Here is a 27642-nt window from a genome sequence, read left to right on the forward strand (position 1 = left end):
AGCTTCTTTCAGTCTGTAGCTTTCTTTCTACTTGAAAGCTGGCTTTGATTCTCTCCTGCTGCTTATGAGTAAACTCCCTGGTGCGTTCGCAATTTATTGTGATCTATTTTCTTCTTTCCAATAAAGATAAATTTTACGGCCCCTCTCAAAGCGACCAATGTGAAAAAAGCCTTCAGAGTGATATTAGTGACAAGTAAGGTGCACTGCATACAGTTGGTACTAAATACATGATACGTGACCACAAATTGTTTACTGTCCCACCATTTTAACACAGGAAATGCGGAACAAGAACTTACAACGAGGAAGAGGTAGCAAGAAGTGGCCACGAGAAAAGGCAGTTACTGTTATTTTTCTTCAACTCCTACTTCTGTTAAATCCACAAAAAACTTGCTTTGCCTAACTAAAACTTTTAGTTTTAGTTAGGAACCAGGGCTGGAGGTCAGCTGAAGACGTATTAAGATAACCTCTGAGCACTGTCAAGAGTCACATCCGGATGTGGCTTTCTTCTCCAGTCTGTTGGTTCCTGGCAATTTATGCAACAGTCACCTCAAGCGTGTTGCGCCATTTCACACTTTTGTCCTTCACGGCCCCATTGGCATGGGACCTTCTACACATTGTCGACATGGAAAATCTGTCTTCATCTTTGCAAAATTCGTCTCGGCAGCAGCATACAGGTAGGTTCTTTCCAGGCATGCTCACCAACTCTGCCCTTCACCACTGATGCAGGGCTTATCACTTACTCCTTGGTGTAAACTGTGCAAATATCTGTTACTCATGTTCTACTCATTTCCTATAGTTTATACTCATTTGTTCACATTCCTATGTCTCTTATTATGCAACTTTTGTAAGCGGGGTTCATGCCTCCTGAATCTTTTGATCCACTCTGCCTATCACAGCACCCGAGACAAATTAAGTGTTCAGTTAACATGGGTTGAAGGTTAATAGTCCAGAGGGGTTAAAAACATTTTTGAACATGCTGCTTTATTCTCAGCACAGGTTGGGAGTCAGAGAATTTTGCTGATACCCTCTCACCAATTTATAGTCATCTGAGAAATTAATCTGATTTAGATTCATATAGTAGGAAAGTAAATAAACTAGATTTTTAAAGACCATTCTAATACAAGATGGTTTAATTTTATAAGTTTATATAAATAACAAAAATGAGACAAAGAATGTGTTGTCAAGCAGAACATATTAAATTTAAAAAATGTTTATTTATACTGAGAGAAGGGGGTGGAGAGAGAGCGCAAGCAGGAGAGGGGTAGAGAAAGAGGGAGAGAGAGAATCCCAAGGATGCTCCGCACTGTCAGGGCAGAGCCTAATGTGGTGCTTGAACTCACGAACCGTGAGGTCGTGGCCTGAGCCGAAATCAAGAATCGGATGCTTAACTGACCCAGCCACCCAGGAGCCCCATCAAGCAGAATGTATTAATGGGCCCATGATAATTAATGGATATGAATGCTGTGTAGTCTATAATTAAAATACATTTTAGATGCCTATAGATGTTATATTTTTAGAATGTTGATGCTTCTTAAAAATTGAAAAATGTCATAAGTAGGTAAAACTTCTCTTTTCTTAGTATTGAAAATCTACATATTAAAACCATTTTTTTAAAATTTTTTTTAACATTTATTTATTTTTGAGACAGAGAGAGACAGAGCATGAACGGGGGAGGGGCAGAGAGAGAGGGAGACACAGAATCGGAAGCAGGCTCCAGGCTCTGAGCCATCAGCCCAGAGCCTGATGCGGGGCTCGAACTCACGGACCGTGAGATCGTGACCTGAGCTGAAGTCGGACGCTCAACCGACTGAGCCACCCAGGCGCCCCTTAAAACGATTTTTAAAAAGGTAATGCCAAGAATATACTCACTTGGGCCTTCCATGGATTCCCATTGAAACTTTAACATCGTAATTCAAATGAAAATATGTAAATACATCCTAGAAGGGGACAAGAGTGAGGTGGAATTTGAAAAACCAGAAGCATATTTAAAAAAAAGAAAAAAAAAGACTCAAATAATGAGGTTTAATGTTATATGTGAATCAAACACTAGTACTGTGAGAGAAACAGAGGTACCCCAAAACCATAAACAGAGATTCAGAAATTCCCAAATGAGAAATAGGATGGAGGAAAAGATATTATTGTTCTTCCTAAAACTGCTCACTCAGTTCTTACGAGAAAGAACTGAAAGGAACCTGTATGTCATCAGGAAAATATGTTAGGTCTCTGTGGGTTTCAATGAATTATGTTTAATAGACTGGTGGAGTAATCAAATTATGATAATTTGGAAAAGACATCCCAATCTCTTCATGTAAGGTGTTCAAGAGTGATTTCTTCTTTATTTTCCTTGTGTTCTGGTTGTAATCAGATTCACAACATGATGTGTCATTAGTCCCATATGATAATGATAATCCTACCATGAGTTATGGAAAAGGCTAAGCCAATTTTGACTTCCCAAAATAGTTACAGCTGGTTTACCTTGTCCCCGTGAACATGTTATTTTTTCCCCATAAACTTCAGTAATTTTGTGAATTTCAATAACGTTCACATATAATACTTAAATATTGCCATGTCCTAAGGACAATGATAACTTGAATTTAGAAAAACTAAAATTACTTTAAAAATGGGTTTGTCTTTCTTTCTGGAGAGCCAGTAAGGAAATTCAGAAAACACATTAGCATGTATCCTAAGATATAATGTAATCACATCACATTAGCATGTTTCAGACTCATGAATGGAATCTGAGTTTGATAAGCTATGTTCTTTCATAGAGATAAAATTATTGCCACAATATAAATCTAATGGAATTGACTATCAAGGGAAAGGAAACAAATTGAGTACATGTGTTAAATACAGTAAAATTTTTAATTCTTACCTTTGATTGCATCTCAAATGAATCTTTTAGAAGTGAAAATATAGTACTTAAACCATTTTATAGCAATGAATGAATGAATGAATTTGAACAATTCATTCTGCTTATAAAGAATTTAAGGACTAAAATTTTGCAGCTTTGCTCAGTGAATCAGGTATAAACGTTAACCTCTCAGAGTTTTTGAAAAGTAATAACATTTGTAGTGGAGAATAGTAAAATGAAAATGAACTGATTGTTTTACATTATTTATAAATGTAATGTTTCCTTTACCACAGTGGTGCTAAGTCCTTTCACCCCAACACAATTTAGCAACACAAGAGCACAGGAAAACAAATACAATGTCATAAAAACTACAGAATTATACTCCAGAAGACTGACTATGGTTTTAAAAGGATTCATATCATTTAAATAGTTTATTCTTGGTCTATGTTTCAAGCTATCGATAACACATATTTTCACTATTATTTACAATGTCAGAAGAGGCAACAGATAACATAAACAGAACATTGTTTATAGTGCTTCTTCTGTGTTTCTCCAAAAAATATTTGCAATTATCTTTTCAACTGTATTTAAGTTAGTACTTGAACCCCTTGAATTTTCTATTTATTTTATCTGCACAACTTTAAAAAAAAATGATGAAATATCAATATTAGGAATCTAAGATTTTGTACCAAACTAAACTCTGAGAATAAGCACAAAAGCACTTCTCTTCTGTTGCATGATACTAGCCAACGAGCAAGAGACTGAAATATCCATCTAGGTTAGAAATGGGATCATAGTCATTTGTAAGACCCAACAGAGAAGAAATATAATTTTGAAGTCAACACTCAGGGAACAATAAAAGTGTAGGTAATGGAAACACAGCCTGTTCTCATGTACAATCAATAATAAAACCATGTGTGCAAGAGTTGAGAGTGTGTGAAAAAGAAATCTTCTCTTGCCAGTGGTTTTCAATTATTAATTGGACAGGTAAGGAGACTGATGAATAAATAAGTTTTCACCTTTAACTTGATCTTGCAGGACTCTGGGTAGGAAGAACTAGTGATATTTATGTTGGAAATATTGGAACATAACTCACTGAGCCCTGGAATTTCCCAGGAGAATCATGAAATTATATGGAATACTTATTTTGGCTTTAATTGATTATGTAGAACAAAATCTTAAAGATTCTTCGGAGGGTGTGTAAAGAAAAAGAATACGAGTGTGATGTCTACTAAACTTTATTTACAGACCAATTAGCAGGATAGTACATGGGTTTCACTAAAACTGCAGTGAGATTCAGCCCAAGATGTACCTCACACACAGCCTAGCAGGAAGGCATTTCCAAAGAGGATGGAGTATATACTTAAAACCATTAGAAAAGAACAAAACCCCAGATGACCTCCCTGCATTTTTCTTTGTTGAACGTCTACACTGCAGTGCATCATGAGGCCAGAGTATAGATAAGGAGAGCATTCCTCAAAGCAGATATGGTATCCCATAATTAGGATCATCCTATTCATAACAGAAATTGAGAGTGTTTAACGTTGCTCCAGTAGGTTTTATAGTTGACCAGTTTGGATTATATTTTGCTTTTGTTTTTACATAAAACGTTAATATCACCTAACCTTTTTAATGATAAGAATCTGCTTTTGTTTACCAAGCTTTTTCATATTTCTCTCTTGTAACCATTCTTCATCCCCACTTTGCATCATCCCCACTCTGCAGATGAGATAACAGAGGCTCAATAACTCAGAAAATTGGACCAGGTAACAAGTGGCTCCCTTACTCATTCTACTCTATACACCACAGCCATTGACAGAGTGATCTGATACACTCTACCCGCGGGAATACTGATCTAACAAACTGCCAATATAAACAACATGTTGTTTTGTAACTTTGTTATACAATTAAATTTCAAACACCCATTCTTCCAAGTTCGCAAAAGAGTCTTCCAATCCTCTCAAAAGTTACAGTTGGTGGAAACTCACGTAAAAGAAGAAAAAGATTTTCATGAGATCATTTGCTTCCCTCTACTCCACGGAGCCTGAAACACATTCCTGAACACTCCCAGCTGACTTCATTTATGATCACTTTTCAGCCTAACTCTCTCCCCAACTGTTAGATGGCACTGTGCCCACTAACAAGGTGCTATGCCAATTTTTCTAGGACACACACGCCAATCAAATGTGGGATTCAGTAGAAAACATTGCAAAAGCCATCTCTGTAGCAGGGCATCCATTATCTCTGGCAATAACCTGCATTAACATCAAATACATCTTAAGTGTCAAAATTAAAATTATGAATCACTGAAGAAAATTCAGCACGGTAGATACAGTGCTTGAATCTCCCCAGTGGCCAGGCTGAATTCTAGGAGGCCCATTAACAGGTATCCTGCCGCTCAAAAATATCTTTGGAATTCAAAGTGATTCAGGAAAACAGCAACGACCTGGCATTATAAAAGTAAACTGTGTCGCCCTAAAATTAGAAATGAGATCAATTAAAAGAGTGACAACCAGAAATAGTAGCTGGATAGATTCCAAAGCCACACTCAAAAATAGGGGCATGCTATACAAGACAGTATGGCCTACACCTTGAAATTAATCACTAGCCCTTTCCCACACAGAGCTAAATTCCAGATGTGCACTCTTGAGTGTATACCTTAGTTCCTAGGTCATATGTCCATGACTGAAATAATTGCTATATTGAAAATTTCACTCCCAATAAAGCATTTCAGTTAGTCCAACGCTCTCACTTCACCAAGGAGGTAAGAAATGAAGTCATTCAGACAATTAATTAGGATCCAAATAAGAATTCAATCCCAGCTATCTCTTATCCTTGGTCCCGTGAGCTCCGGATTACATCAAGCTTTTTCTCTCTTTACTTTTCTTCTATGTTATATTTATATTATGTTTAAGGTATGGCATGTTTTCATATTATATACATATATAGCTCATAATAAAATATTCGTAATGATAGTCACATGTCCTTTGTGACTAATCAATAAATGCTTACTAATTACGTGGCTTTATTTTCTCAATACCTAAAGAGTGAATTTTCGTATCTCCATTAAAATTGACATTCCTGTTGATATGAAACCCGAGACTGGCAAAATGAACTGCAATAAGACGGAAGAGTCCTCATGGGCTGAGCTTGTCCTGACGGGCACCTGCATTCTTGTGACCCATGTATATCTCTGTCTTAGTATTTAGCACTCTCTACTATTCAGTGGTCTTGTACCCACTTTGGAATAAAAGTTCTTTAAGGGCAGGGCTACGTCTTGTTCATTATTGTACCCAGTGCACCTGCCAAAGAGTTAGTGCCCAATAAATGTTTGCTGAATGACGGGATGAATACATGCATAAGCTGGTACATGCCATGGGCTTCTAAAATGACCCCTGGCCAACCCTACTGATTGCCTTTTTCATGCCTGGTTTGTTTTCAAAGATTTCTCACAGGAACTCAAGCAAGTGAGTAAGATCTTTCAATCGTTCATTCATGACAACAGCATTTTTTTTTTTTTACTCATGGGCATGAACTATTAAGACCTCTCAGAGGAAATTATTTTAATTACAGAAATCGGAACAGCTTAATTGTAAATGAGCAATGTGAGCACTTTACAAAAGAGATCACTTGCTTTTTCTCTTTATTTCTTTCACTTCTCTTTAATAATTACTATAACTCACAGTAAAAATATTCCCAAGATTTCAGTATTCTGGCACACCTTTCTCTTCTATTTAGAAGAAATACAAGATCAAGAAAATCTACAGTGTCGATGTTTGAAGACTACACAATCACACCTTTTTCTGCTAATGCCTCACTGAACTAAGTTGTGATCGTAGAGTCAATAAGCGTCTGGACACAAGAACAGTAAGACATGAAGGGAACATATGCGTGAAACAATGGTTGCTCCACTAACTATGGAAACAGTATAGACATCTATATCTACATATAGGTAGGTGATATAGATATAAATAGTTTGGAAATCTGGAATACAAATGAAGATCATTACTCTTTGACAGATCTCAAGCTACTACATCACCTAGGTGATAACTAAGGGAATGCATGGCTTCTCAGCCTATACGGAGTCATTAATCTTTCAGTGGTCTACAGTGTCTTTCCACATGAACATCCCAACAAAAGGAGCTATGGATCTGTTGGGTAACCACATGCACTAAGTATTCAATTTTTTTGTCAGGGTGGGGGGAGTGGAATTCTGAAAGGACGTGTATCTAAAACCATCAGAAATTCAGGGTACTATTTACAATAATGTGGGAGAGGGTACAGAGATGGATAATATCCCTCCCTGTTATTCCAACCATGACAGGAATGAAAGAAAGGACAAAAGTAATATAACAGCAGCAATAATATTTTTTCAATGTCTGTCACATCCAAATTGCAGCAGTACTTGCCGTGACAAATACTAAAGACAGAAGGGTAGCTCCTTTGGGTACTAAGCTACAACCTCCAGGTGGAGGAGGTCCATCGCACAGGAAAATGTTGTGAAAACTTTAAAGGAATATATGTAGAACTCCACATGAACATGGTAAAAGCTCAGTGTAGAGGTTCTGAAGAGGCTGAATGGAAAACAACAAAAACAAAACAAACAAAACCAAACATACACACACACACACACACACACACACACACACACACGCACACACGCACCTGATTAGGTGAAAAGAGATTCCTGAAGACACCAGAAGTGGCAATGGGCAGATTTTAGCAAGTGTTGAATGAAGTAAGAGATGATTTGATGGGCAGAGGAAGCCATATGATGGGTAAGAAACGTGGTGGAGAAATTGTCCCATAAGCTTTCATGTGGGACAAAGCAGGAATATATTTGCTGGATTAAACTGGGCATTGGATTGGGACTTGGACGATACAGGGTTGCAAGGTGAATGCGCAACTGAAGACTTGAATCCTAGGCTGCCGACCCAGACCTGTCAATCTCTTGTAGATAGGGATCTGGCATTCAAGTCTGTTCCCAGCAGACAGCTAAGCGCTTAAACATTCCCGATTATTGACAAGCAACATACTGCTGGGATTTACGAACATGACGGTGACTTACTGAAAAGAGCATGTGGTGACGGTATGTTCTTAGGATGCCCAAAATAAGCAACAGAGCCTAAAGGCTGGGAAAGCTGCATGGAGTGGACAGCAGCCTGCACTTCAGGTGACTCAGTCAACTGAGCAAATGGGATGGGAGAGATATACATGGAAAGCACCATAGAAAGAAAATGACCTATAATGGGCCACAAAGTGATTGTGCTGCTCCAAATTATTAAGGTTTCTTCTTAATAAATGGGTTTGTAGAGTTGCTGAGTTTGGAAAAGGAAATGCAACTGTAGATGTTGGAATGAAGACAGAGTAAGAATTTGAGGCTGCAGATAGATAGAAGTTACCTACAAAGTTTCTCTCCACTGGAAATACTCTGACATATCTGTAACCTCTCAAATAGATTTTTGACTCAGCAGTGAAAAGTAGAGAGAAAAATGACACTGTACAGCTAAAATTATGGGATGCTCACATTAAATTGCCTGCCCCTTGAAACTGAGTCAAAGTTGTGCTCAGAAAAACTGCTAACCTAATATTCTCTGCTCTCCTGAGGGAAGTGATTTTAAATCTCACAATAAATCAGTTTACATATTCTAAATTAATTCAATGAATGGAATTATAAAATAAGCCCAAAGTCAGCTCTCTAGCATGATGGTATTATGAGCCTGGGGGAAAGTGGCAAGGATCCAGAACAAGGTGGCTGGTGATCCGACCTATCTCATGAAGGGAAACTCAATAACAAATCAAAGTTTTCAGAGTGGTGATGAAAAGTATCAATTCCATAAGCACTTATTGAACAGGATCCCTCTTACGGTAAGCTCTTCCCTGACAGTGACAGGCATTTTGGGACGAAGAATGTCAGCTCTGTCAACCTCTAGTACATCACCTTATGCATCCAAATAGTAATTCACTAAAATTGCAATTTTCCAGATTCTTTTAAACACTGTCTGCTCAAATGTTTTATGGGAAATCTAAGAGAGCTAATACTGAAGGGACTTTTACTTGAAAAGTATCATCTTTACCAAAATCTTGCAGAAATACTCTCAGATCTGTCTGAACACAAATTAGTTATGTGGTGTTGAGTCATTTAATGGTGACGAACCACCTTTATGAACATTAAGGACCCCTTTGTAAGAGCCAAAAGTTACAGAGAGCCCCCTTTGATAATATTTGGATGTTTATTTATTTTGTTTATGACTGAGGCTGACACCCATAGATAACAGCCAACTCCTCCATGAATTCTTCTCATCTGTCTCCCCAGGGGAGGTGGAAAAGCACAGATTAATCTCTCTCTGATGATTTACAATCTTTCTGGTGCTCATTATACTTTTTTTTTTATGGGCACTGGTAATACCACCCGCAAAATCTCTGAGGGCTGGCGAGAGCAAATCTCTCAATAAAGTATCTGTTACTTATGTCAGAATTCCAGTCAGGGCCCAAAATGCATTATGCAAACACAAAATATTTCTCTATTTTCCTCACAACTGGAAAACCATGTCAACAATCAACCCCAAGAGTTTTAGACTTCCTGGTGAGTCCCTAAAATTCTTTGCCTTTGATAGGAGGATAACGCATTAAAACTATATATTTGCGTTGTCTGAGACATTAGTCACTAGCCACATATGGCTCTTGAGCATAGGAAATATGGCTAGTCCCAAAATGCAAAATACACCCTGAAATTTGAGGCCTTGTTACAAGAAAAATAAAATATCTTATCAATAATTTCTGTATTGATTACATATTTAAATGACAAGGTTCTGGATATAATAGGTTAAAAATTTACCATTAAAATTAGTTTCACCTGTTTCCTTTTATTTTAATGTGCTTATAGAACGTTTTAAATAACATATGTGGCTCCCAATGTATTCGTTTTGGACAGCATAGTGATGATTTTGTGACAACTTTGATGGGAAAAATTCCAGGTCTGTGCTTGCTGTGGTCCATTCTGGCAGGAGTAAACTTCTAGCTGTATGTTAAAAGGATATTCTTTAAGATGTTAAAAGGGGAGATTCTTTCCTGATCTAACACTAAGAATAGTAGAGTTTGTTGTTGTTATTTGTTTGTTTTTTGTTTTTTTAGTTATTGGTTTGCTTTTATTTAATTAAAGACTATTGTCTGTCTCATACTGATGGCTAACAGCAGGCTTAAAGGAAGGTTGGCACATTCAAATGCCACAGAGTCAATAATTACAAGTGAAGTTTATTTTTTAATTTTAAACATAGAAATAATTTGCATATAAAGTAGAATATTCTATACTTTCAAAAAAAGGTAAGCTTCCTACCATTTTTTTTCTTGAAACATGGCTCTATTTGTCATTCACTTTTTCACTTAAAAAAAAAAGTTCATTCATTTTGAGAGAGAGAGAGAGAGAGAGAGAGAGAGAGAGAGAGAGAGGAGGTGGGGAGACACACAGAGAGAGAATCCCAAGCAGGATTCTTGCTGTTAGTCTGGAGCTCAACGCGGGGCTGGATCTTACCAGCCGTGAGATCATGACCTGAGCTGAAATCAAGAGTTGTATGCTTAACTGACTGAGACACCCAAAAAGTGATTGACACTTTTTCATTTTTAGTAAACACACAGGTATAGAGAAACATTTCTCTATTATGAGAAAAACAGCCACACATTTTGAAACATTGGCCAGCAATATTGAGCTCAGAATCAGGCGAACTAGAGGAATGATTAGATGGGCATCGAACTGAGTCATGAATGTTCAACCCAACACAAACTCGGTCTAAACCTTCCTTAATATGGGGCCAGGCTGGTCATATCTTCAGGAATTGTAGAAATCCACATTTTATGTTAATCCTCCCCATTTCAAAACAGTATTTGAAATCTTAAGAATTGATGCCAAATAAAACATGCCCCTGGGCCAGTTAGGACCAAGGTCTACCAGTCTGCAATCTGGCTTAGATCCAGACTTTTGGGCCAACGGGAAAGATTGCCCAGGAACTTCCAATATACATTTCCAGTTAGCCTCATTCCTGCCTCTACTTTATATCTTTTTTTTTCTGTTTGAAAAAACAAAATGAAACAAACAAAAAACACTGCTCCTGAGCTCTATAGAGTATATACAAACCAACCAGTAAATTTCAACAGTTAAATACATGCTAAGGGAATAACGGGACTCTCATATATCCTGGCATTCAGGGTACAAGATGAATTCAGATAAACATGACACATACATGGACACACACATCAACTACTTAAAACAGTTGTTTCTTTTTCATAGCGAGAATGTCCAGGAGGTGACTGTTTGTGACAGATTCCCAGATATATTGGTAGCAAACAAATTCTTTAGGTTGCAAAAGAATTCTTAAAAAAATAAGGGTAATTTTTAAAGAAATGCTATTGATGTGGGGAAATACTTCTGATGTAAAAGAGAAAAAAGTAGAATCCAATGTGAATTATCCCACAAGATTTAACAGTATGTAATATAAAATATATATTAGAGTTACAGAAAGACTAGAAACAAACTTTTGAGATGGATTATCTTTTAGCCCATCTTTGACACTGGTTGGGTAGTGAGAATTTAGGATTATCTTATTTTCTTCTTTGTACCCTTCTGCACTTTCCACATTGTTTTCCTTTCTGGATGAGCACACATATTGATTTTGTAGTCAGAAAAAAATACCTAGGTGATTTAAGCTAGGGTCAAAATTTTACTTAAATGTTTTTGGTAATTCGAAGGGGGGGAAAAGGTCTCTTTGGCTTGAGTAATTCATCAGATTATCTCATTTCCCCAATGCACTTGGTTCTATAACCACAACACAAGTGATCAACTACCAACTGACTAAGAGGGACAGCTTGGATAGCCAGGAGTTGTAAGATTTACAACGTATTAAACAATTGGTATATCGGACTATTGCTGGAACAAAGCTATCACTTTAACAATAAAAAAAAAAAAAAGAATCTGCACAAATATAAAAGACTTTCCATCTGGATTCTCTGCCGTCTTAGCCAAAATGTCAGAGTACTTTTTTCTCCATTTCACAATAGATATTCCTGATATTTTATGGAAATGGTGTCATAAATATTTTATATAGTTATATTCTATCTACAAATGCAGCAGGATATCATAAGGTTTGTCTTTTCGATAAAATGTGTTATTGCAAGCACACTTAACTTCCCCTTGGCCCAGCCTCTAATTTGAGCAACAAAACCCTAAGAAGAAAAGAATGAGCACGTCTGCAGAGTGACTGGTTCTCTGCTATTTTTAAAGCCCTATAAAATCCTGTGTTTCTTACTGACTGCTGTCCATTTCCGTTGAAAAACAGTGAAATACATTTTGCCTTATCTAGATAGAGTTTTAGTAAGGAAATGGGTCTTTAGAAAACCAAGAGCAAATGAGGAAAAGTTTTAACCCACATTATTTATTTATTTATATTTATTGATTATCAGTTTTATTTCTACTTTTTTATGTTTATTTATTTTTGGGAGAGAGACAGAGCGTGAGCAGGGGAAGGGTAGAGACAGAAGGAGACACAGAATCCGAAGCAGGCTCCAGGCTCTGAGCTGTCAGCACAGGGCCCACGATGCAGGGCTCGAACTCACAAACTGTAAGATCATGACCTGAACCGAAGTCGGACGCCCAACCGACTGAGCCACCCAGGTGCCCAACACCCATTATTTATTAACCAATATATTTCTTTATGGAGAGACTCATATTTATAACTACTGTGAGAATGGTATGCGGCATAACAGTTTTTCATAATTAATATATTTATGAAAGTTCAAAATGTTGAATGACTTTTTCTGATTGCCAAATCCTATACAAAATGAACATGGAAAACTCTCCTTTCCTGACTTAAGATACTACAAACTAAAGAGGATAAAATTCCCATGAAAATCCCGTTATCTACTGAGTATTAAACATGACATCGGCATTTTTGACATGCAGGACATTCCTGCAACGCCAAAAATGAATTTTTAAAAATCTGTTTATGCCCGCTGCTTAAGTGTCAACTCATGTTAACTTGCAATAACTATTGATTTAGGCTACAGTTGTACTTCCATCTGAATGTCAAAGTCACCATTATCCCATTACTGACACCCTGAACTGTCCATTTTCACCCTTGGCCGTCCGATTTAGACGTAAGACAACGTAGAGTTTCGACATTGTGTGGGGTGATTTTTATTTTCTAAGCATCTGGGATTGATCCACTGTGTCTGCGCTGAATATCACTCATCAAGACGAAGAGGTAAAACGCATACACGTGAAGGGGAATAACCCTTGTCTGTAATCACGAGGGTAACAGTGGGGACAGTGTATCCCCCCTCTTTATACAGTCAGCTATCTGTATGACCTAATACCTCATTTTAAAAAATACCAATGTGTCATACTCTTTACACAAGTCTTGCTTCACTATGTCAGCAGTATTAATGCAATATATCTGTCAAGCTCTATTAAAATTCTTTTTCATGTGTATCTTGGCTCATAAACCTCTGCACTGATATTGCCTCAGAGAATGTCCTTGTTACACTGACTCCATGAAGATGGGACCATAAAAGAAAAATCCTCCAAACTTTTAGTTTCGGCCTATCCTGCCACACAGCCCGCAGTGTCCAGCCAACACTCCGGGTGTGCTTTTGCATGTGTAAGTAATTACAATACGACTGCTGTTCAAATCTTGTGGCACAGAACCTTCCAGCAAGAAAAGCATAAAAGCATTCGGAGATACATATCCAAGAACAGACTCAGCGCTGTTCACTGGAATAAAGTGTCAGGTCCGTTTTCCTTTACGAAGCCATTTTAGAAGAAGCATCCTTTGAGTTGCAGCACTAGAGTTCTATCCTTGGGCTTTTTTTATTTGTGCTGTACCTTAATTGGCACATTTCACCACTGGAGGTTCCCTATTAGTAACAAAGACATCTGCTTGTAGCACACGTTTCCGATGGCCCCAGACAAGTTCTCGGACTTGTGGGGCAAAGGCAGACAGTAGATGTGTCAATCAAAATGGGCTTACAGGAGCCCACTGATGGTTGTGAACACAGAGAATGCACCCCAGGGGAAAAGGCTGGGACAGAAGGCCACAAAAAGGGGTAAAGGGAAACTGCATACAGGGAGGAGAAAGTCCAGACACACCAACAGAATCAAGCCAAATAGGTTATTTTGTATTCTCAGCATTGTTCTAGAATAATACACCTCAGACTCACTGTCTGAGGCTCCCATGACCTAGACAGTCTTTGGCTGGTTATTTGATTCTTCCCAGGATGTTATGCTTTGATACCTAACCTGATGGAGCATAACTAAGATGCAGGTCACAGCGAGGAGACTCACCAGACAAGTTCACCAATATTCAAGGAAAAGTCTACTGATGGTGTCTTGGATGCTGGGGCAATGTGAAATTGCTATTCAGATTTTTAAAGTGCTCTCAGTTGTACTTACCTTGTTGCAAAACCGTGATAGCCTACTCAAGAGCACCAGTCCATGGACCACACTAGTTCTAGAATGTGTAGTGGCAGAAGAATTAGCTTCTCCACCAATCAAAACCAGGGTAGTTGCACTGCTGCTTGCTAATTGGTAACATCCTAAGAGCCAAATCCAAAAGTCTATTTCCTCTGTGCCTCCCACTTGACTATCTGCAACATTCGATACTGTTCATTACCCTATTTCTTGAAGTTCTGTTCTCTTTACTTTCAGGGCAATATGCTTTTCTGGCTCGCACCATTTGTCTTCTTTCTCTATATCCCTCTTTAAATCTTGATATGTTTTGATATTTCATCTGATCCTATTCCCTTCTTCCTCTAGCCAAATGTTACCATCCTTTGCCAACAATCAATGATATGGTGGTGATTCTCAAACCAGTCAGCCAACAGACAGCTGTTACTAAACGGGAACAAATTTTGTGACAGGAACTGTGCTTGATGCCGGGAGGGAACCTGAGAAGATACATCATCTATATACTTTGCTGGCATGTTTGTCTCTCTGGGTGTGCTCTCCACTCCACTCCACCTGCTGACCCAGGTCTCATCACTATTAATCTGGGCAACTGCAATAGTTTCCCATCACTGCACCGGCTGTCAGTCTCCCAATCCAGATTATCAACCCCACGGACTGCCTTTTTAAAGTGAGTATCTGATCACATACTTGTCTTTTAAAAAATCATTGTTATTCCTTGCCTATGCCAAGTCCTTCACATTCCTTAACATAAACTATGACCCAAATAATATGGTCCAAATTTACCTCCTGGAATCCCCTCCAAAACACCATGACCTTTCACGATTTGTGTCTTTGAACCTGCTGGGCCGAGGACACAAAGCCTTACATCCCTTTCTCCCTGTTGTAATACCTGTTCATTCTTGAAGTCTAAGTCTGACTATTATCTACTCTACAGTGTCTTTTCCAATTTCCCAAGACAAAAAGGAATGTGTGTTTCTCTTGATTCACATAGTGCTCTATACAGATCTCTGCCTTTATCCTGATCATTTGCACCACACTTGTAACTTCTGGATAGTGTTGGATTTCCTCAAGGACAATGCTATTCATTGTTATTTCCTGTTTCTTACAGAACAATACTGGACACACAGTAAGTGCTCAGCATTCACTTGTCCCTCAAAAGTACTAGAATGCTTCCAAACCACAGAAAGTTTTGTTTTTGTTTTTTTGTTTGTTGCTGTTTTTTTTTTTAAGTTATTCAGGTAAAATAGACATGCGCCAAATTGTTAGTGAAATAGTTTTTATTCAAGGGTTCAGTTTGGGCCTCCAGCTTAATGTCTTGCTATTCATTGCTTTGTACTTTATACCTCAAGAACACCACATGCTTGCAGCTACCTGCACACATCATTTGGTTTTATACCTCTGTGCTTCTTCTGTTCACTGTTGCTTCTGCCTAAAACATCCTTCACCATGCTAGATGCCCTCATCATCTGCCCAACGCCCATGCATCCTTCAATATGTGGTTCAGGCTTCTACGCCCCTGAAAATTTCCGGGCACATAAGATTAAGCTAGATGTCTCTCCTTTCTGTTCTCAGAACACTTATTGCAAAATTCTCTCAGTATACATTGACATTTTGTGCATGTGTGTGTGTGTGTGTGTGTGTGTGTGTCTCCCCAATTAGTACTTGCAAATATGTTAACTTGCTTGGCCTTGGTATCTCATAAACTTACCAATGGTACTTGACATACAGTACACAATGAACAAGCATAAAATGGCTTCACTTTTACAAGAGTCCACATTGGGATGAAATAAAAGCTGGGTTATTATAACCACCCCACTTGAACTGTAGTCGAGAGAGAGATTATACCTATTAGGTACAGTATAAGCAGAACTGTGGTTCTCAAACATTTCCTAGTTACGTTGTATTCACAGAGTTAAGGAACTCATTAACTTCTTCCAAAATGGATAAAACTTCACAATCAAATTTCAATGATGAGAAAGGTGCTCATTTTAATGGAATCCCAATAGATAGTATAATTTTAAAATAAAGTAGCCTGATTCAGGCATAGGTATTAGAAAGAGACACAAGCTACAAAAGGGAACAAAAAGAAAGAATACACAAATAGTTGTTAGTGCATTGGATATAAATGGCTTCATTTTCCTCAATTTCTACCCTCTTCTTATCTCAACTATTTTTCACAAGCATACATCTAAGCTATGTAGTTTGCAAGAGAACTTAAAATTAATAAGATATTTTAACTGTTTTAATCAAAATAACTGAAGTGTTTTAATCAAAACAGACTGTCTCTCTTAATTCTCTAAATCCATCTGCAGAATCCCACATGCTATACTTGAGGGGAAATGTTCTTTCCTTCTTCTGACAGTGGGATTTACTTATATTATTGTGATTTTCAGGGATTATCACAGCACCTAGGCCAGGCTAAAATTCATACATTTTCAATGAATTACATTATTTTCATTGTCATGGTTCCTAGTACTAATATCATTTTGTTACTATTTTTATCATGATATTATTTATTTATTGACTGCTAAGTACTTTCTAAATATAATGCCCACACCACCATCATAAAGCAGCAAGCATGTATTATTTATGCTGACTTAAAAGTTGTAAACATAGAAGCATTATTGATAATTTTAAAAAGCTTACCTATTCTTCCTAACACTGTATATTATTGAAGTAACTTACACTGAATAATCAACAATTACAGAAGAGAATACACTAGCCACAGAAGAATTATAAAAAGGTTTCATTCACCTAAGACCTTTTTGTGGTCTGTTTCATTTTTGGATGACTCCATAAAAATTAACTCCGATTAAAATATCACCATAAAAGGAACAATACAAATGAGTCAGGTGATAGCTATAAAAGGTGGTCTTACTTTATATCTTAAATTCTTTCCCCAAAGCAAACAGCTAAATAGAATACCATTTCTCTTATAAATTATCTCAATGGTAAATTCTTCAGAATGGTTTTCCATTGTGATCAGAGAATGCTCTCAATGGATGTATTTCATAGCCTTCATTTCATCAAATTTGATGATAAACTTTTCAGCCTTATAGTCTATCAACCACATTTATTGAAAATTGACTCTGTTTATTGCTTTCTTGGCATTGCAATGTTAATGCAAAGCTGTTTACTCAGGTATATGAACCAGCTAAGAGGCTCTTCATGCAAAAACAGTCTGTGTAGCATTGACAGGTATCTACTGATGAAACTTTCTGGTCTTACTAAAGACTATAAGTCAAACTTTCTTTTCAAAGTCATGACCCACAAGAAAGAAGGATTTTAGGTAGGTGAATGGATGGATGGATGGACGGACGGACATACAGACAGACACGGGATACATGACGGTATTTGGCAATAGGGCAAGTTCTCTGGATCCCAGCTCTACTATCTACCCAACTGTCTGGAACGAATCATTGAAATGACTTCCATAATTGACGCAGTTTTATTGACATAATTTACAGTCTTTACTCATAGAAGTCACTTTGATTAAAGCAGAATGACAGCCATCAGGATGGACCAGTGAAGACAGGAGAGTCATTTCCACATTTGCCTTCATGATAAATAGTTGAAGCTTGGTCTAGGCAGACAACATTAACACCTCTTTAATGGAGCCCTCTGTCTGTGTGCTTCACAGTGTCTGACAAGCTGGCTTCCGTGTTTCCACTCATAAATGGGTATATATAAGGGTATGAGAGTGGTGTTTTAATAAAGGGACAATGCTAAGAAATAGTCTAGACTCTTTCTTTCCAGGCTACTACATTATCAAAATTTGTTTTTATCTTCAGTTTAGAGCTTTGCCTTCCAAGCTTACCTGGTATAGTTTAGCACAATATGGAGCATGGAAAGTGAACAGTTAACAAATCTACAAACAGCAGTAAGTCTGATAAACTACTGGGGGTAGCTCAGGGATTTGATCATATCTGCACAGATGAAGAGAATCAGAGATGAACAATGGCAAAGTCTTCACCATTTGAATCTCTTTCATTAAAATGGTTTTAAATCCACCCCTCCAACCGCACATATCGCCCAGAGCTTAAGAAACAGTATGTTATCCAATAACTTTAGAAATCCCTGTATAACCCGCCTTTATAATATCTCTAAGCCTAACCCCTAAAGGAAATGACCATCTAATGTTTGTGTTTTCAATTTTTAAAAATTTTCTCCAGACTTCTATCACATATATTTTTATTCTGAAATAAAATAAAATGTATTGCTTTGTTTTATGTTATTTGAACTTTATATAAATTGTATGTATTCTTTGATAATGTTTTTCTCTCAAAATGAGGTTTCCGTGATTCATCCATGAGTGTGGCTATCGTTCAGTTATTTTCCATGCTCCATTGGATTTCATGGTGTGACAAGATCACCATGTATGCCGATGGGACATTTGTGATTTTTCTAATTTTCATGTTATTGTAACCAATGCTGTGAACATTCTTCTTCATATCTGCCTGCACACACACGCACATATCTGCCTGTTCCACTCCTGGGGTAGAACTGCAGTGTTGGGATACACACTTTTTCAGTGATACAGGTATTTTCAAATTGTTATCCAAAGTGAACACATCCATTTATACTTCCACCAATAAAGTATGAAAGTTACCAAATCTCCGTATTTTGTCAACACTCAGCACTCTCAAAATTAGTCATTCACATAGTAAATGAACCCTGGCTAACTGACCACAGATATTCACTCGAGGATCATTTAACACTTCTTAGAACCAGATCTCCAGTTATGGTTACTTAAAATTAACTTGCTTCATTCAGTGCCTAGAAGAAGACAAGGCTTTTGTCTCTAAGATGGCAAAGATAAGTTTAAACCCTTATTGTGTTGATGCCTCCAAATTATTCCTCCATTTTTCTGGTACAAAAATTCCCTATAATATCATGTCAAAACATTTGTGTCAAATGGCTGTGTTTTGCCAAAGGGATATATTTTACAGTCAAAACAATTAATTAGAGGCTATTAATGATATCTTCCAAGATTTGAGAAGCCACTGAAAGAGAAGAAACAGAAGGAAAAAAATGTATTCTACAAACCAGGATGCAGGAGATAACCTAGTTTGTTGATCTCCATTTGGGAATATTGCATTGAATTCCTTACCTCTTCTGCAATCATTTCGCCAACTCAAACCCCTCAAGTAACGGGCCACAGGGACGCCCCAGATTTATGAAGGGCTTTTACCTCCAACACCATTCTTGCTTTTTCTCTTAAAATATTGAGTCCTTGTCATTTTTATTCTTATTACAAAAAATAGTTTGCGTGCTGAAAAATACCAACATACCAACAGTCCTAGTAGATGTATTTCTGGTTTTGTCAGTTACATACCATCTGGTAATCATTAGGTGAGAAAGTTCATTTGTAATACACTTAAATCCCTGAGTCATAAATTATTTTAGAAAAAAAAAAAAAGGTTCGGCTTCTTTTAAGCCACACCCCTCTCTCTTTCTCCTTCTCTCTGTTTATCTTTCTACAAGGTGGCACCCAGATGTCAGCATGGGACTTATGATTTGAATAGATTAGGGCTAATGAAACTCAGGCCAGACAAGCCAATATCTGCATAGAACAGTCAGCATTCCATGGTTACATGACCACAAACTACATCACAAATCCACAGCAGCTGCTCAGCAAATGAATGCTGATCATGGAAAGATCAGGGGAAACAAGATCACAGTGTTACAGAGTATATCCCTCATCATGTCCAGAAAAAAATTAAAAGCCATATTCTACTGGTGGTTGCTCCATGATGTCAACCTCCACGTCATGAAGAGTAGTAAATTCGATTTTGATCTACAAAGACCTCACACTGAGATAGTCAGGGAATGGTAAAAGGGAGGTGCCATCTAGGGGCAGTTGTTAATGCCATCTTCTGAGAACTCAGAGAGAATCAGCAGCAGTCTCCCCTGATACTTTCTAGATACTCTGCTAGAAAATATTCTCTTATTGCACCAGAACATCCCCAGGCCAAAATATGTGCATCTAAACGTTACTCACACTCAGACAGAATCAAAGTAAAGAGTCCAGAATGTTGCACAGATCAGTCCACGCTTTGAATTTCTTATCTTGTGTTTCTTAAAAGCCGGCTGTGTGTTTCATTCTCCAGCAAAAGCAAAGACTTCAATTTGAAGTCTCTGTGACTAAAGTTATCTTTTTTTAAAAAAAAACAAACTTTCTGCTTAAGAATATATGGGATACATAATTAGTTTTTGTACTTCTATATATTTTACAGACTTTCTCGGGTGATCATATTTCCTTTTGCTATTCCACCTGGCTAGTTCCTTATCGACCCACTTTTGGGGCTCTAGTTCCTTTGGTATCCAGAATATTACTGATTTTCAATTTAAAAAAAACATCATTTTTAACATCAGAGTTATATGGCCTTTATATTATATTAAGCCTCATGTGATTATCCTTTTTAGAGGCCTCTTGAAAATACTCTTTCCATATGCTCAAATAAACTCAGTAGGAATAGGTAATTTAAAAATGGATGGCTATGAAATTTATAAATAGTGTCACAGAGACACATTTTTTTAAGGGTATACACAGTCTTTATACCAAGATGTAAATATTGAGGACATGAAGGTGGAGAAAAGAGAAATATGGAAGGTTAGCACCAATAGTTATGAGAAATATGTGGGTCTTTGCCACAGCCCTGCAGTAAGAAAGTAGTGTTTGGCATTAATCTTTGTACAAATATGACCTTTTTGGGTGACATAATACCAGATTCCTGTTATGTGCTGTTTTTACTTTATGTCTTAGAGTAATCATCTTTCAGTTTATTTGTTGGGCTGACCTCATAAATGGGCAAGCCCGTCTCCTAAGAACAGTTGAATGTCAAGGAAGAATTTAAACAAAGGCAAACATCCTACACACGGGAAACAGTCAATGTTTAAAGAAAGCAGTGGAGAAAGACCCCTTGCATTAAAGGTTTGGAGACATCCTCAAGGAAAGGCGCGATGTGTATTAGTGATTTATCTTGCTCATAAGCCGGATGCAATACGAGGCGTTGAATTTCAAAGCTAATGGATAACAAAAGGAATTCCCTGCCAGGATCTATACTTTGTATTCATTATTCCTCCCTAATCCAGTTCTACAGGTGTTAGCAAAGGGTTCTTTCTCCACTACTGAGGAATTTGGCCACTTTTGCAAGTGATACAGAAGAAGAAATGCCAGAAGCTGGTGTGTGAACAGCAGCTTGTCTCTACTTGAAAACCTCATGAAGACTATCACCTTGTGACTTCCTAGAGGATTATAACCTCCGGATGGACTGTTTCATGATTATTTATCATTCTTAAAACTCTGTTCAGAAGTGCCAAGTGGTCATAGTTACAAGACGCCTGTTTCCGCACCATTCATGCTATATCGCTGATAAATATTGACACTATGTTTCAAACATGGAATGGATTGAAATCTTGTCTTCTCTCATACAAAGCAAGAAAAAAAAGTAAAACAGAATTAAACCTTGACGTTTATCCGATTACTCTAAGAGCAAGGACCACTGTAACAGAGAAACTTCACCTTGAATTTTTGTTGTTGTTGTTGTTTAAACAGTTGTTTTAAAAACAGCAGAAGAGAAAGACCAATTAGAAAGCAGATTTTCAATTACCTTGGAAACTCGGTTTGCCACTTCTCTGCCCACAGTTAGCCCCTGGACAAACGTCCGGGCAGCAATGAAGGCGCGGGTGACCTGAATTTTCAATTTCCGGGGTACATCTCCAAAAGGCTTCAGCTGGTCTGTGTATTTGCTCACACATTCCAGGTAGTCCTCGCTGAAGTGATACTGTGGGTTTATCAGCTGAAACATCCGTTCCAGGAGCCGAGCCCAGAAGTCATTGAGCATCTCCTCCAGATTTACATTGCCCCCGGTGTAGTATCTTTTCAGCTCTGTGAAAAGGTCCTGGAACACTTCCGAATTCTGCATGTAAAGCATTCCGTAGGTCCGTACAAACATATCATTTAGTGACTTTTCTGCATTCTCCAGGAGCTCTCGGAAAAATTCTGCAAATAAACCAAGAAAACACTCATAATTAGTAAGACCTAGAATGCCCACAGCATCTACTTAACTTAGACACAACTTTCATACAAAACGTAACCTGTGATTAAGGCATCAATGAATTGATGATAATACTTTAAATAAGATTTGCCCTGCATCTACGATCTACGAGTCAAAGAAAACAGAAGACCACATGATTTCTATTTGAAAGCACATCCATTAACATTAGGAGTGTATCATTTATTACTCCTCCAAAGTAGCTAGATTCTTTTTTCATGTATTGTTAAATTTTAGAAAATTGTAATTCAATTTAAACTCAAATCAAAGTACGTTGCAAAGTATTGTCATTAACATAATAACAAATGCATACGGCTAAAAACTTTTGCGCCAGTCTACTTACAAATCTGTCCTAACACTAAATTCAATTAAATTGCTGCTATTTGGAATAGTTCATAAATGGGATATTTACATTAATGTAATATTTTGGACTCTTTGTAGTTGCTATATATAGCAATCAATTATCAGTGTTCAGAGATTCATAATGCAAATAAATTCACTTAATACCAAAGCTATAATGAGCATAATTTAGTTTGCCATAATGAATCAGAAAGTTATGAAGTACTTTGCATTACCATTATAAATATAAACTATCATTTTATAGAACTTGAATAAAAAATGGGCTGTTGGGATTTCTGCCTAAAAAGTTCTCAATGAAAAAGAGTACACCAAGAGATGAACTCTGCTATCCTGCAGTACACTCAGTTATAGGATGCAAGAAATAAGAAATTAACGTCACTGGGTGCTGTTAGCCTCTTCAGGCCTCATGTTAGGCTCCCTCAAGACACGCTTCAGGCAGGGCGCCTGGGTGGCTCCGTCGGTTAAGCGGCCGACTTCAGCTCAGGTCATGATGTCACGGTCCGTGAGTTCGAGCCCTGTGTCGGGCTCTGTGCTGACAGCTCAGAGCCTGGAGCCTGTTTCAGATTCTGTGTCTCCCTCTCTCTGACCCTCCCCCGTTCATGCTCTGTCTCTCTCTGTCTCAAAAATAAATAAACGTTAAAAAAAAAAAAATTAAAAAAAAAAAAAGACACGCTTCAGGCATGCGGGGCACCTATCCATTTGCACCAAGTGAGCCTGGGTAAAGTCAACTCAAGTGTTATCCCATTTGCAGAATGTGATTTGGGGTGGCAAAAAAGACTATGAAGAGATAATGCCTCTGAGTTTATAAATCCAAGTGCCCAACATCAGAGGGATTCTGTTTTACCTCCCACAGTTCTCTTTATTCTCTGATACTATGCACCCTTCTCAGGTAATAGAAGGGCAAATCAAGTCCAGGATGCCTCAAGGAATCAAAGTAGGAATGCAAACAAAAACAAATAACTTCTTTTTTTCTGGAACCCTGGGCGATTTTCTCCTGGGACACTGAAGGAAAAAAGCCACGAATCTCTCCACAGTTTCCTTGGAAGCTGTACCTTATTTCTGCTTTCTCAGAAGACCTTGATTTACTTCAGTTCTGAATAATGTTAACATTGAACTACTGCTGTGATCTTTAAATAGTGTCTGCAATAATGATATTTTATATTTGATTTCAAATGAAACCAAAGCATCAAACCTTAAAGAGGACTCTAGTCACATGTTTACCTTCTTACTATGAAAGAATATACTTTCTTAAATATAGAAATTCTGTGGCTACAGGGGCAGCAATAATTGAAGGATTTCCTAAGTCATGGTTTATAAATCCTGTATGATCTTATACAAGCCACCAAATATTTCTTATCTTAATCAAAATATTTATGCATGCTACATCTATGTTATTTAGGATTTTATGAAATCAAGAACAGTTCAGAAGTTTTCAGAAATACTAGTTACCTAGCTTGTCCTAAAATGGAAACTGTATTAATTTATCAATATTAATACTAAATTATAAAAGTATCATATTAAAATCTTTCATTCTCAAAACCAAGAATGGAAAGAGGTTGGCCTTGGTGATATAGCAGCAGGGAGGAAGGTGTTATAGATTGTGAACAAAACTAAGAAAGAATGGAAAAATCACTGAATTGAAAAATACGAATATAATGAGACTAGAAAGTGGATTCTAATCATGAGCTCAGGACAGCCTATTCATTTATCTTCTTTTTGAGGTCAATTATTTTGTTGGACTCAGGAATTAAAGCTTAATTTATTGAATACAGAGTACTGCCTTCAGCAATGAATAGTTAGTAATCAATAGTGTGGTCTGGATTTTCAAAGAGGTTTAAAAAAAAGGAAAAAAAAATCTTCTGATTCTCATCGCTCTGCAAAGACTTGAGGTATAAATGCTTCTCTATGAAGATGAAATTTTTATTGTTTGCTTTTACTGAAAATGACATTACTTAGGCTCTTCCCCTCCTGATACGGGGAATAGAAAGATGCTGGATTTCTGCCTGCTTTGAGGCTAAATAGTTAAAAACAGACCGCTCCCTTTCTGTGTCATGTGGTTTGCTTCCATATGCCTAAACTAGTATTTATAATTGAATAATGAAACCAAGTCCTCATATTTCAATAAATAGGGCTCAACAAACATTTCATTAGGTTCCAAGCTTAAATTCTGTCTAAGAGTATGTCATTGTCTCAAAAGTTTGCTGTTAGCTTCACTGGTCCTCAAAAGTCAAGCTATTATTCCTTGTTCAAAATCATTACATGGTTTAGTGATCTCATAGTCAAAGTTAATATTTGGTATTGAAAGATGCTAATGTATCAGGCAATTATGACAAATGTTGCTACCTTAAGGTACATTGATCTTAGATCTTATGAAAGATGGGCATCTGAGGTACTGAGGCAAAACTAATGTCCTCCCAAAATAAGTATACTCATTTCATTTTTAGCCTGCCCGTGGACTTAGACTTCCACCTTTTGAAGGTTGACTCTTTGAACAAAGTATTTTATGCTTGGATGAAAACTGTTTCTCAGCAAACCAAACAGGATGGAGTTTTGGAAGACAGTTATCAGCCCCACTTTGCTGATGGAGTATTATGCCCAAACAGTGCAGAGAACGGAATTGAAGAACAATGTAAGGCAAAGCAATGTCCATCCAACCTCTGTTTCATCGGCGAGGGCAAACCTCAGGTTGGGTAAGGCCTTCCGTCAACAAAAATTTTCATCTCAAGAAACAGTTTGGCAGAAAAATAAATGTTTTTGATTTTTTTCTCTTCCCCATTCACAAAATACACATCAAAAGTTGTTGCTTAGGGCTCAGTTATGCTTCATAGATGCACGAAAGCACTTTTTCCAACCAGCATTAGCCTCTGGAAGGATCTTATTCATCTGGAAGGGAGATCTGGGTACAGACATCTGTTTGCTGCAGGGCAGATTGCTTCAAGGGGGCGGGGGGGGGGGGGAACAATATTGTAGATAAAAACCACCACTGTTCCAAAGGCAAAAAGAAAGTCTGCACGCTGTCTGATCACTTGGAGAGGCCTCTGAAGGGGCAAAAATCAACTCTGAAGAGCCAAAGTTGCCCTAAGGATATCTGAGAAAGGCTTCAAATGAAGACTCCAAATGAATGGATCAAAACGTAAGGTGCACACAGGGCTGAAGGGAGGGACCACCAAGAAGAAAAGGCAGATAAGAGGCTCTCTAGAAATCTGCAGGCCAATGACACTGCAAAAGCTTTGCCCAATCAAGCTGGAAATATCTCATTAATGCTTCTATAAGCGAAATGGACATGGGGACTGGATTAGGTGCTGTATATCATTTACCTAGAAATTGCAGCATTTTCCTGCTCTCATGCTTTCCCACATACTTCTCATTGAAAGCTTGTTTAAAATGAGTGCTTCAAGGGGCGCCTGGGTGGCCCAGTCAGTTAAGTGTCTGACTTTGGCTCAGGTCATGATCTCACGGTCTGTGGGTTCGAGCCCCATATCAGGCTCTGTGCTGACAGCTCGGAGCCTGGAGCCTGCTTCGGATTCTCTCTCTCTCTCTCTCTCTCTCTCTCTCTCTCTCTCTCTCCCTTTCTCTCTCAAAAATAAATAAACGTTAAAAAATTTAAAAGAAATAAAAAATAAAATGAGTGCTTCAAGATGGTGATATAAGTTCCTGTGATCACATAACCCAGTGAATGTGAAAGGCTTTGGTCCTGGTCAGTGGAGACCATATCTGTACATGGTCACAGATAGCACCTGTCCTGGCAGGGGAAGCAGGTATCCTAAATTTGCTTCTTTAAACCCACATATTCATGTTAAGTGTATTTGTCTCCTAATCTCTTTCTTTCTACCCTTCCCTCCACAAAAGCATGTTAAATGAGTTCAGTCAGCCCAGAGTCCAAGGTCTGGTTAAGGAAAGACCCAGAGGAGCTGTCATGGAGGGTAAAATGGTTTGGAAAGTGCATGTACAGTAAGGGTTATGATTCACAGACACAATAGTGTTACCACCCTGCACCCCATCCCCCATGCTTTTTTCAAGGATAAGTCAATATGGCTGTCCTTCCTCATTCTGCATAATCTGTCAGCGTTCAGGTACAGTTTGTGAGATGATTTCTCCTTTCAGAAGTCTCCTTGCTTACATAATAGCCGGATCTGACCACTAGGAAAACAGTGAGTTAATGAGGAGCATTCATGGAGGAAGAAGCCAGCACCCTTTACGCTCTTCTGTGTTAGACTTTGAGGGCAAGAATACATGATCCCTAAATGGCCTATCTCTTCCCATTCTCCAGGGGGTGAGACTCTGTGAGAAGAGATAAACACTGCTGTTGCTCAGGGAGTGCTTGGCACATGAAGTGTCATCCTTGGCAAGGTGTAGCTTTAAGTGGAAGGGACAGTTAGATGCTAGTCCTCTGTATCAGGGATCTCGGCCTTAGTATCGTTGACACTGTGAGCTGGGCAATCTTCGTTGTTGTGGGTCTGTCCCCTGCACTCGAGGATATCAAGTAGCATCCCTGGCCCCGTGTACTAGATGCCAAAAGCACATCCTACCCCCAGTACTGACAACCAAAAGTGTCTCCAGACATCATCAAAAGTCCCTTGGGGAGACAGAACCACTCTTAATCCACGCGCTGAGAGTTAACTTTCTACTGATAAATTTCAGAAGCCTAAAAATAAGATACCAAAACATGGAGAAAAAAGATCAGCACGTTGGGGCACCCGGGTGGCTCAGTTGGTTAAGCGACTGACTCTTGATCTCGGCTCAGGTCATGATCTCATGGTTTCGTGAGTTTGAGCCCCACATCAGGCACTGTGCTGACAGAGTGGAGCCTGCCTGGGACTTTCTCTCTCCTCTCTCTCGGCCCCTCCCCCACTCGTTCTCTCTCTCTCTCTCTCTCTCTCTCTCTCAACATAAACATTAAAAAAAATTTAAAAAGGGGC

At 38.1% G+C, this 27642-nt stretch overlaps 1 protein-coding gene across 2 annotated transcripts in view; it reads right to left on the reverse strand.

Annotated features, from left to right (window-relative positions):
- The window catches only part of GPC6 (glypican 6), a 1113398-nt gene that overhangs the window by 518869 nt on the left and 566887 nt on the right, over positions 1-27642 (reverse strand). For both annotated transcript variants that reach the window (XM_060636854.3, XM_060636855.3), the window contains exon 3: positions 21920-22311. In XM_060636854.3, the coding sequence (XP_060492837.1) occupies positions 21920-22311 (392 nt within the window). The remainder of the gene's footprint in view (positions 1-21919; positions 22312-27642) is intronic.

Source organism: Panthera onca, chromosome A1 (assembly GCF_046562875.1).
Source record: "Panthera onca isolate mPanOnc1 chromosome A1, mPanOnc1 haplotype 2, whole genome shotgun sequence".
NCBI classification, from domain to species: Eukaryota; Metazoa; Chordata; class Mammalia; order Carnivora; family Felidae; genus Panthera; species Panthera onca.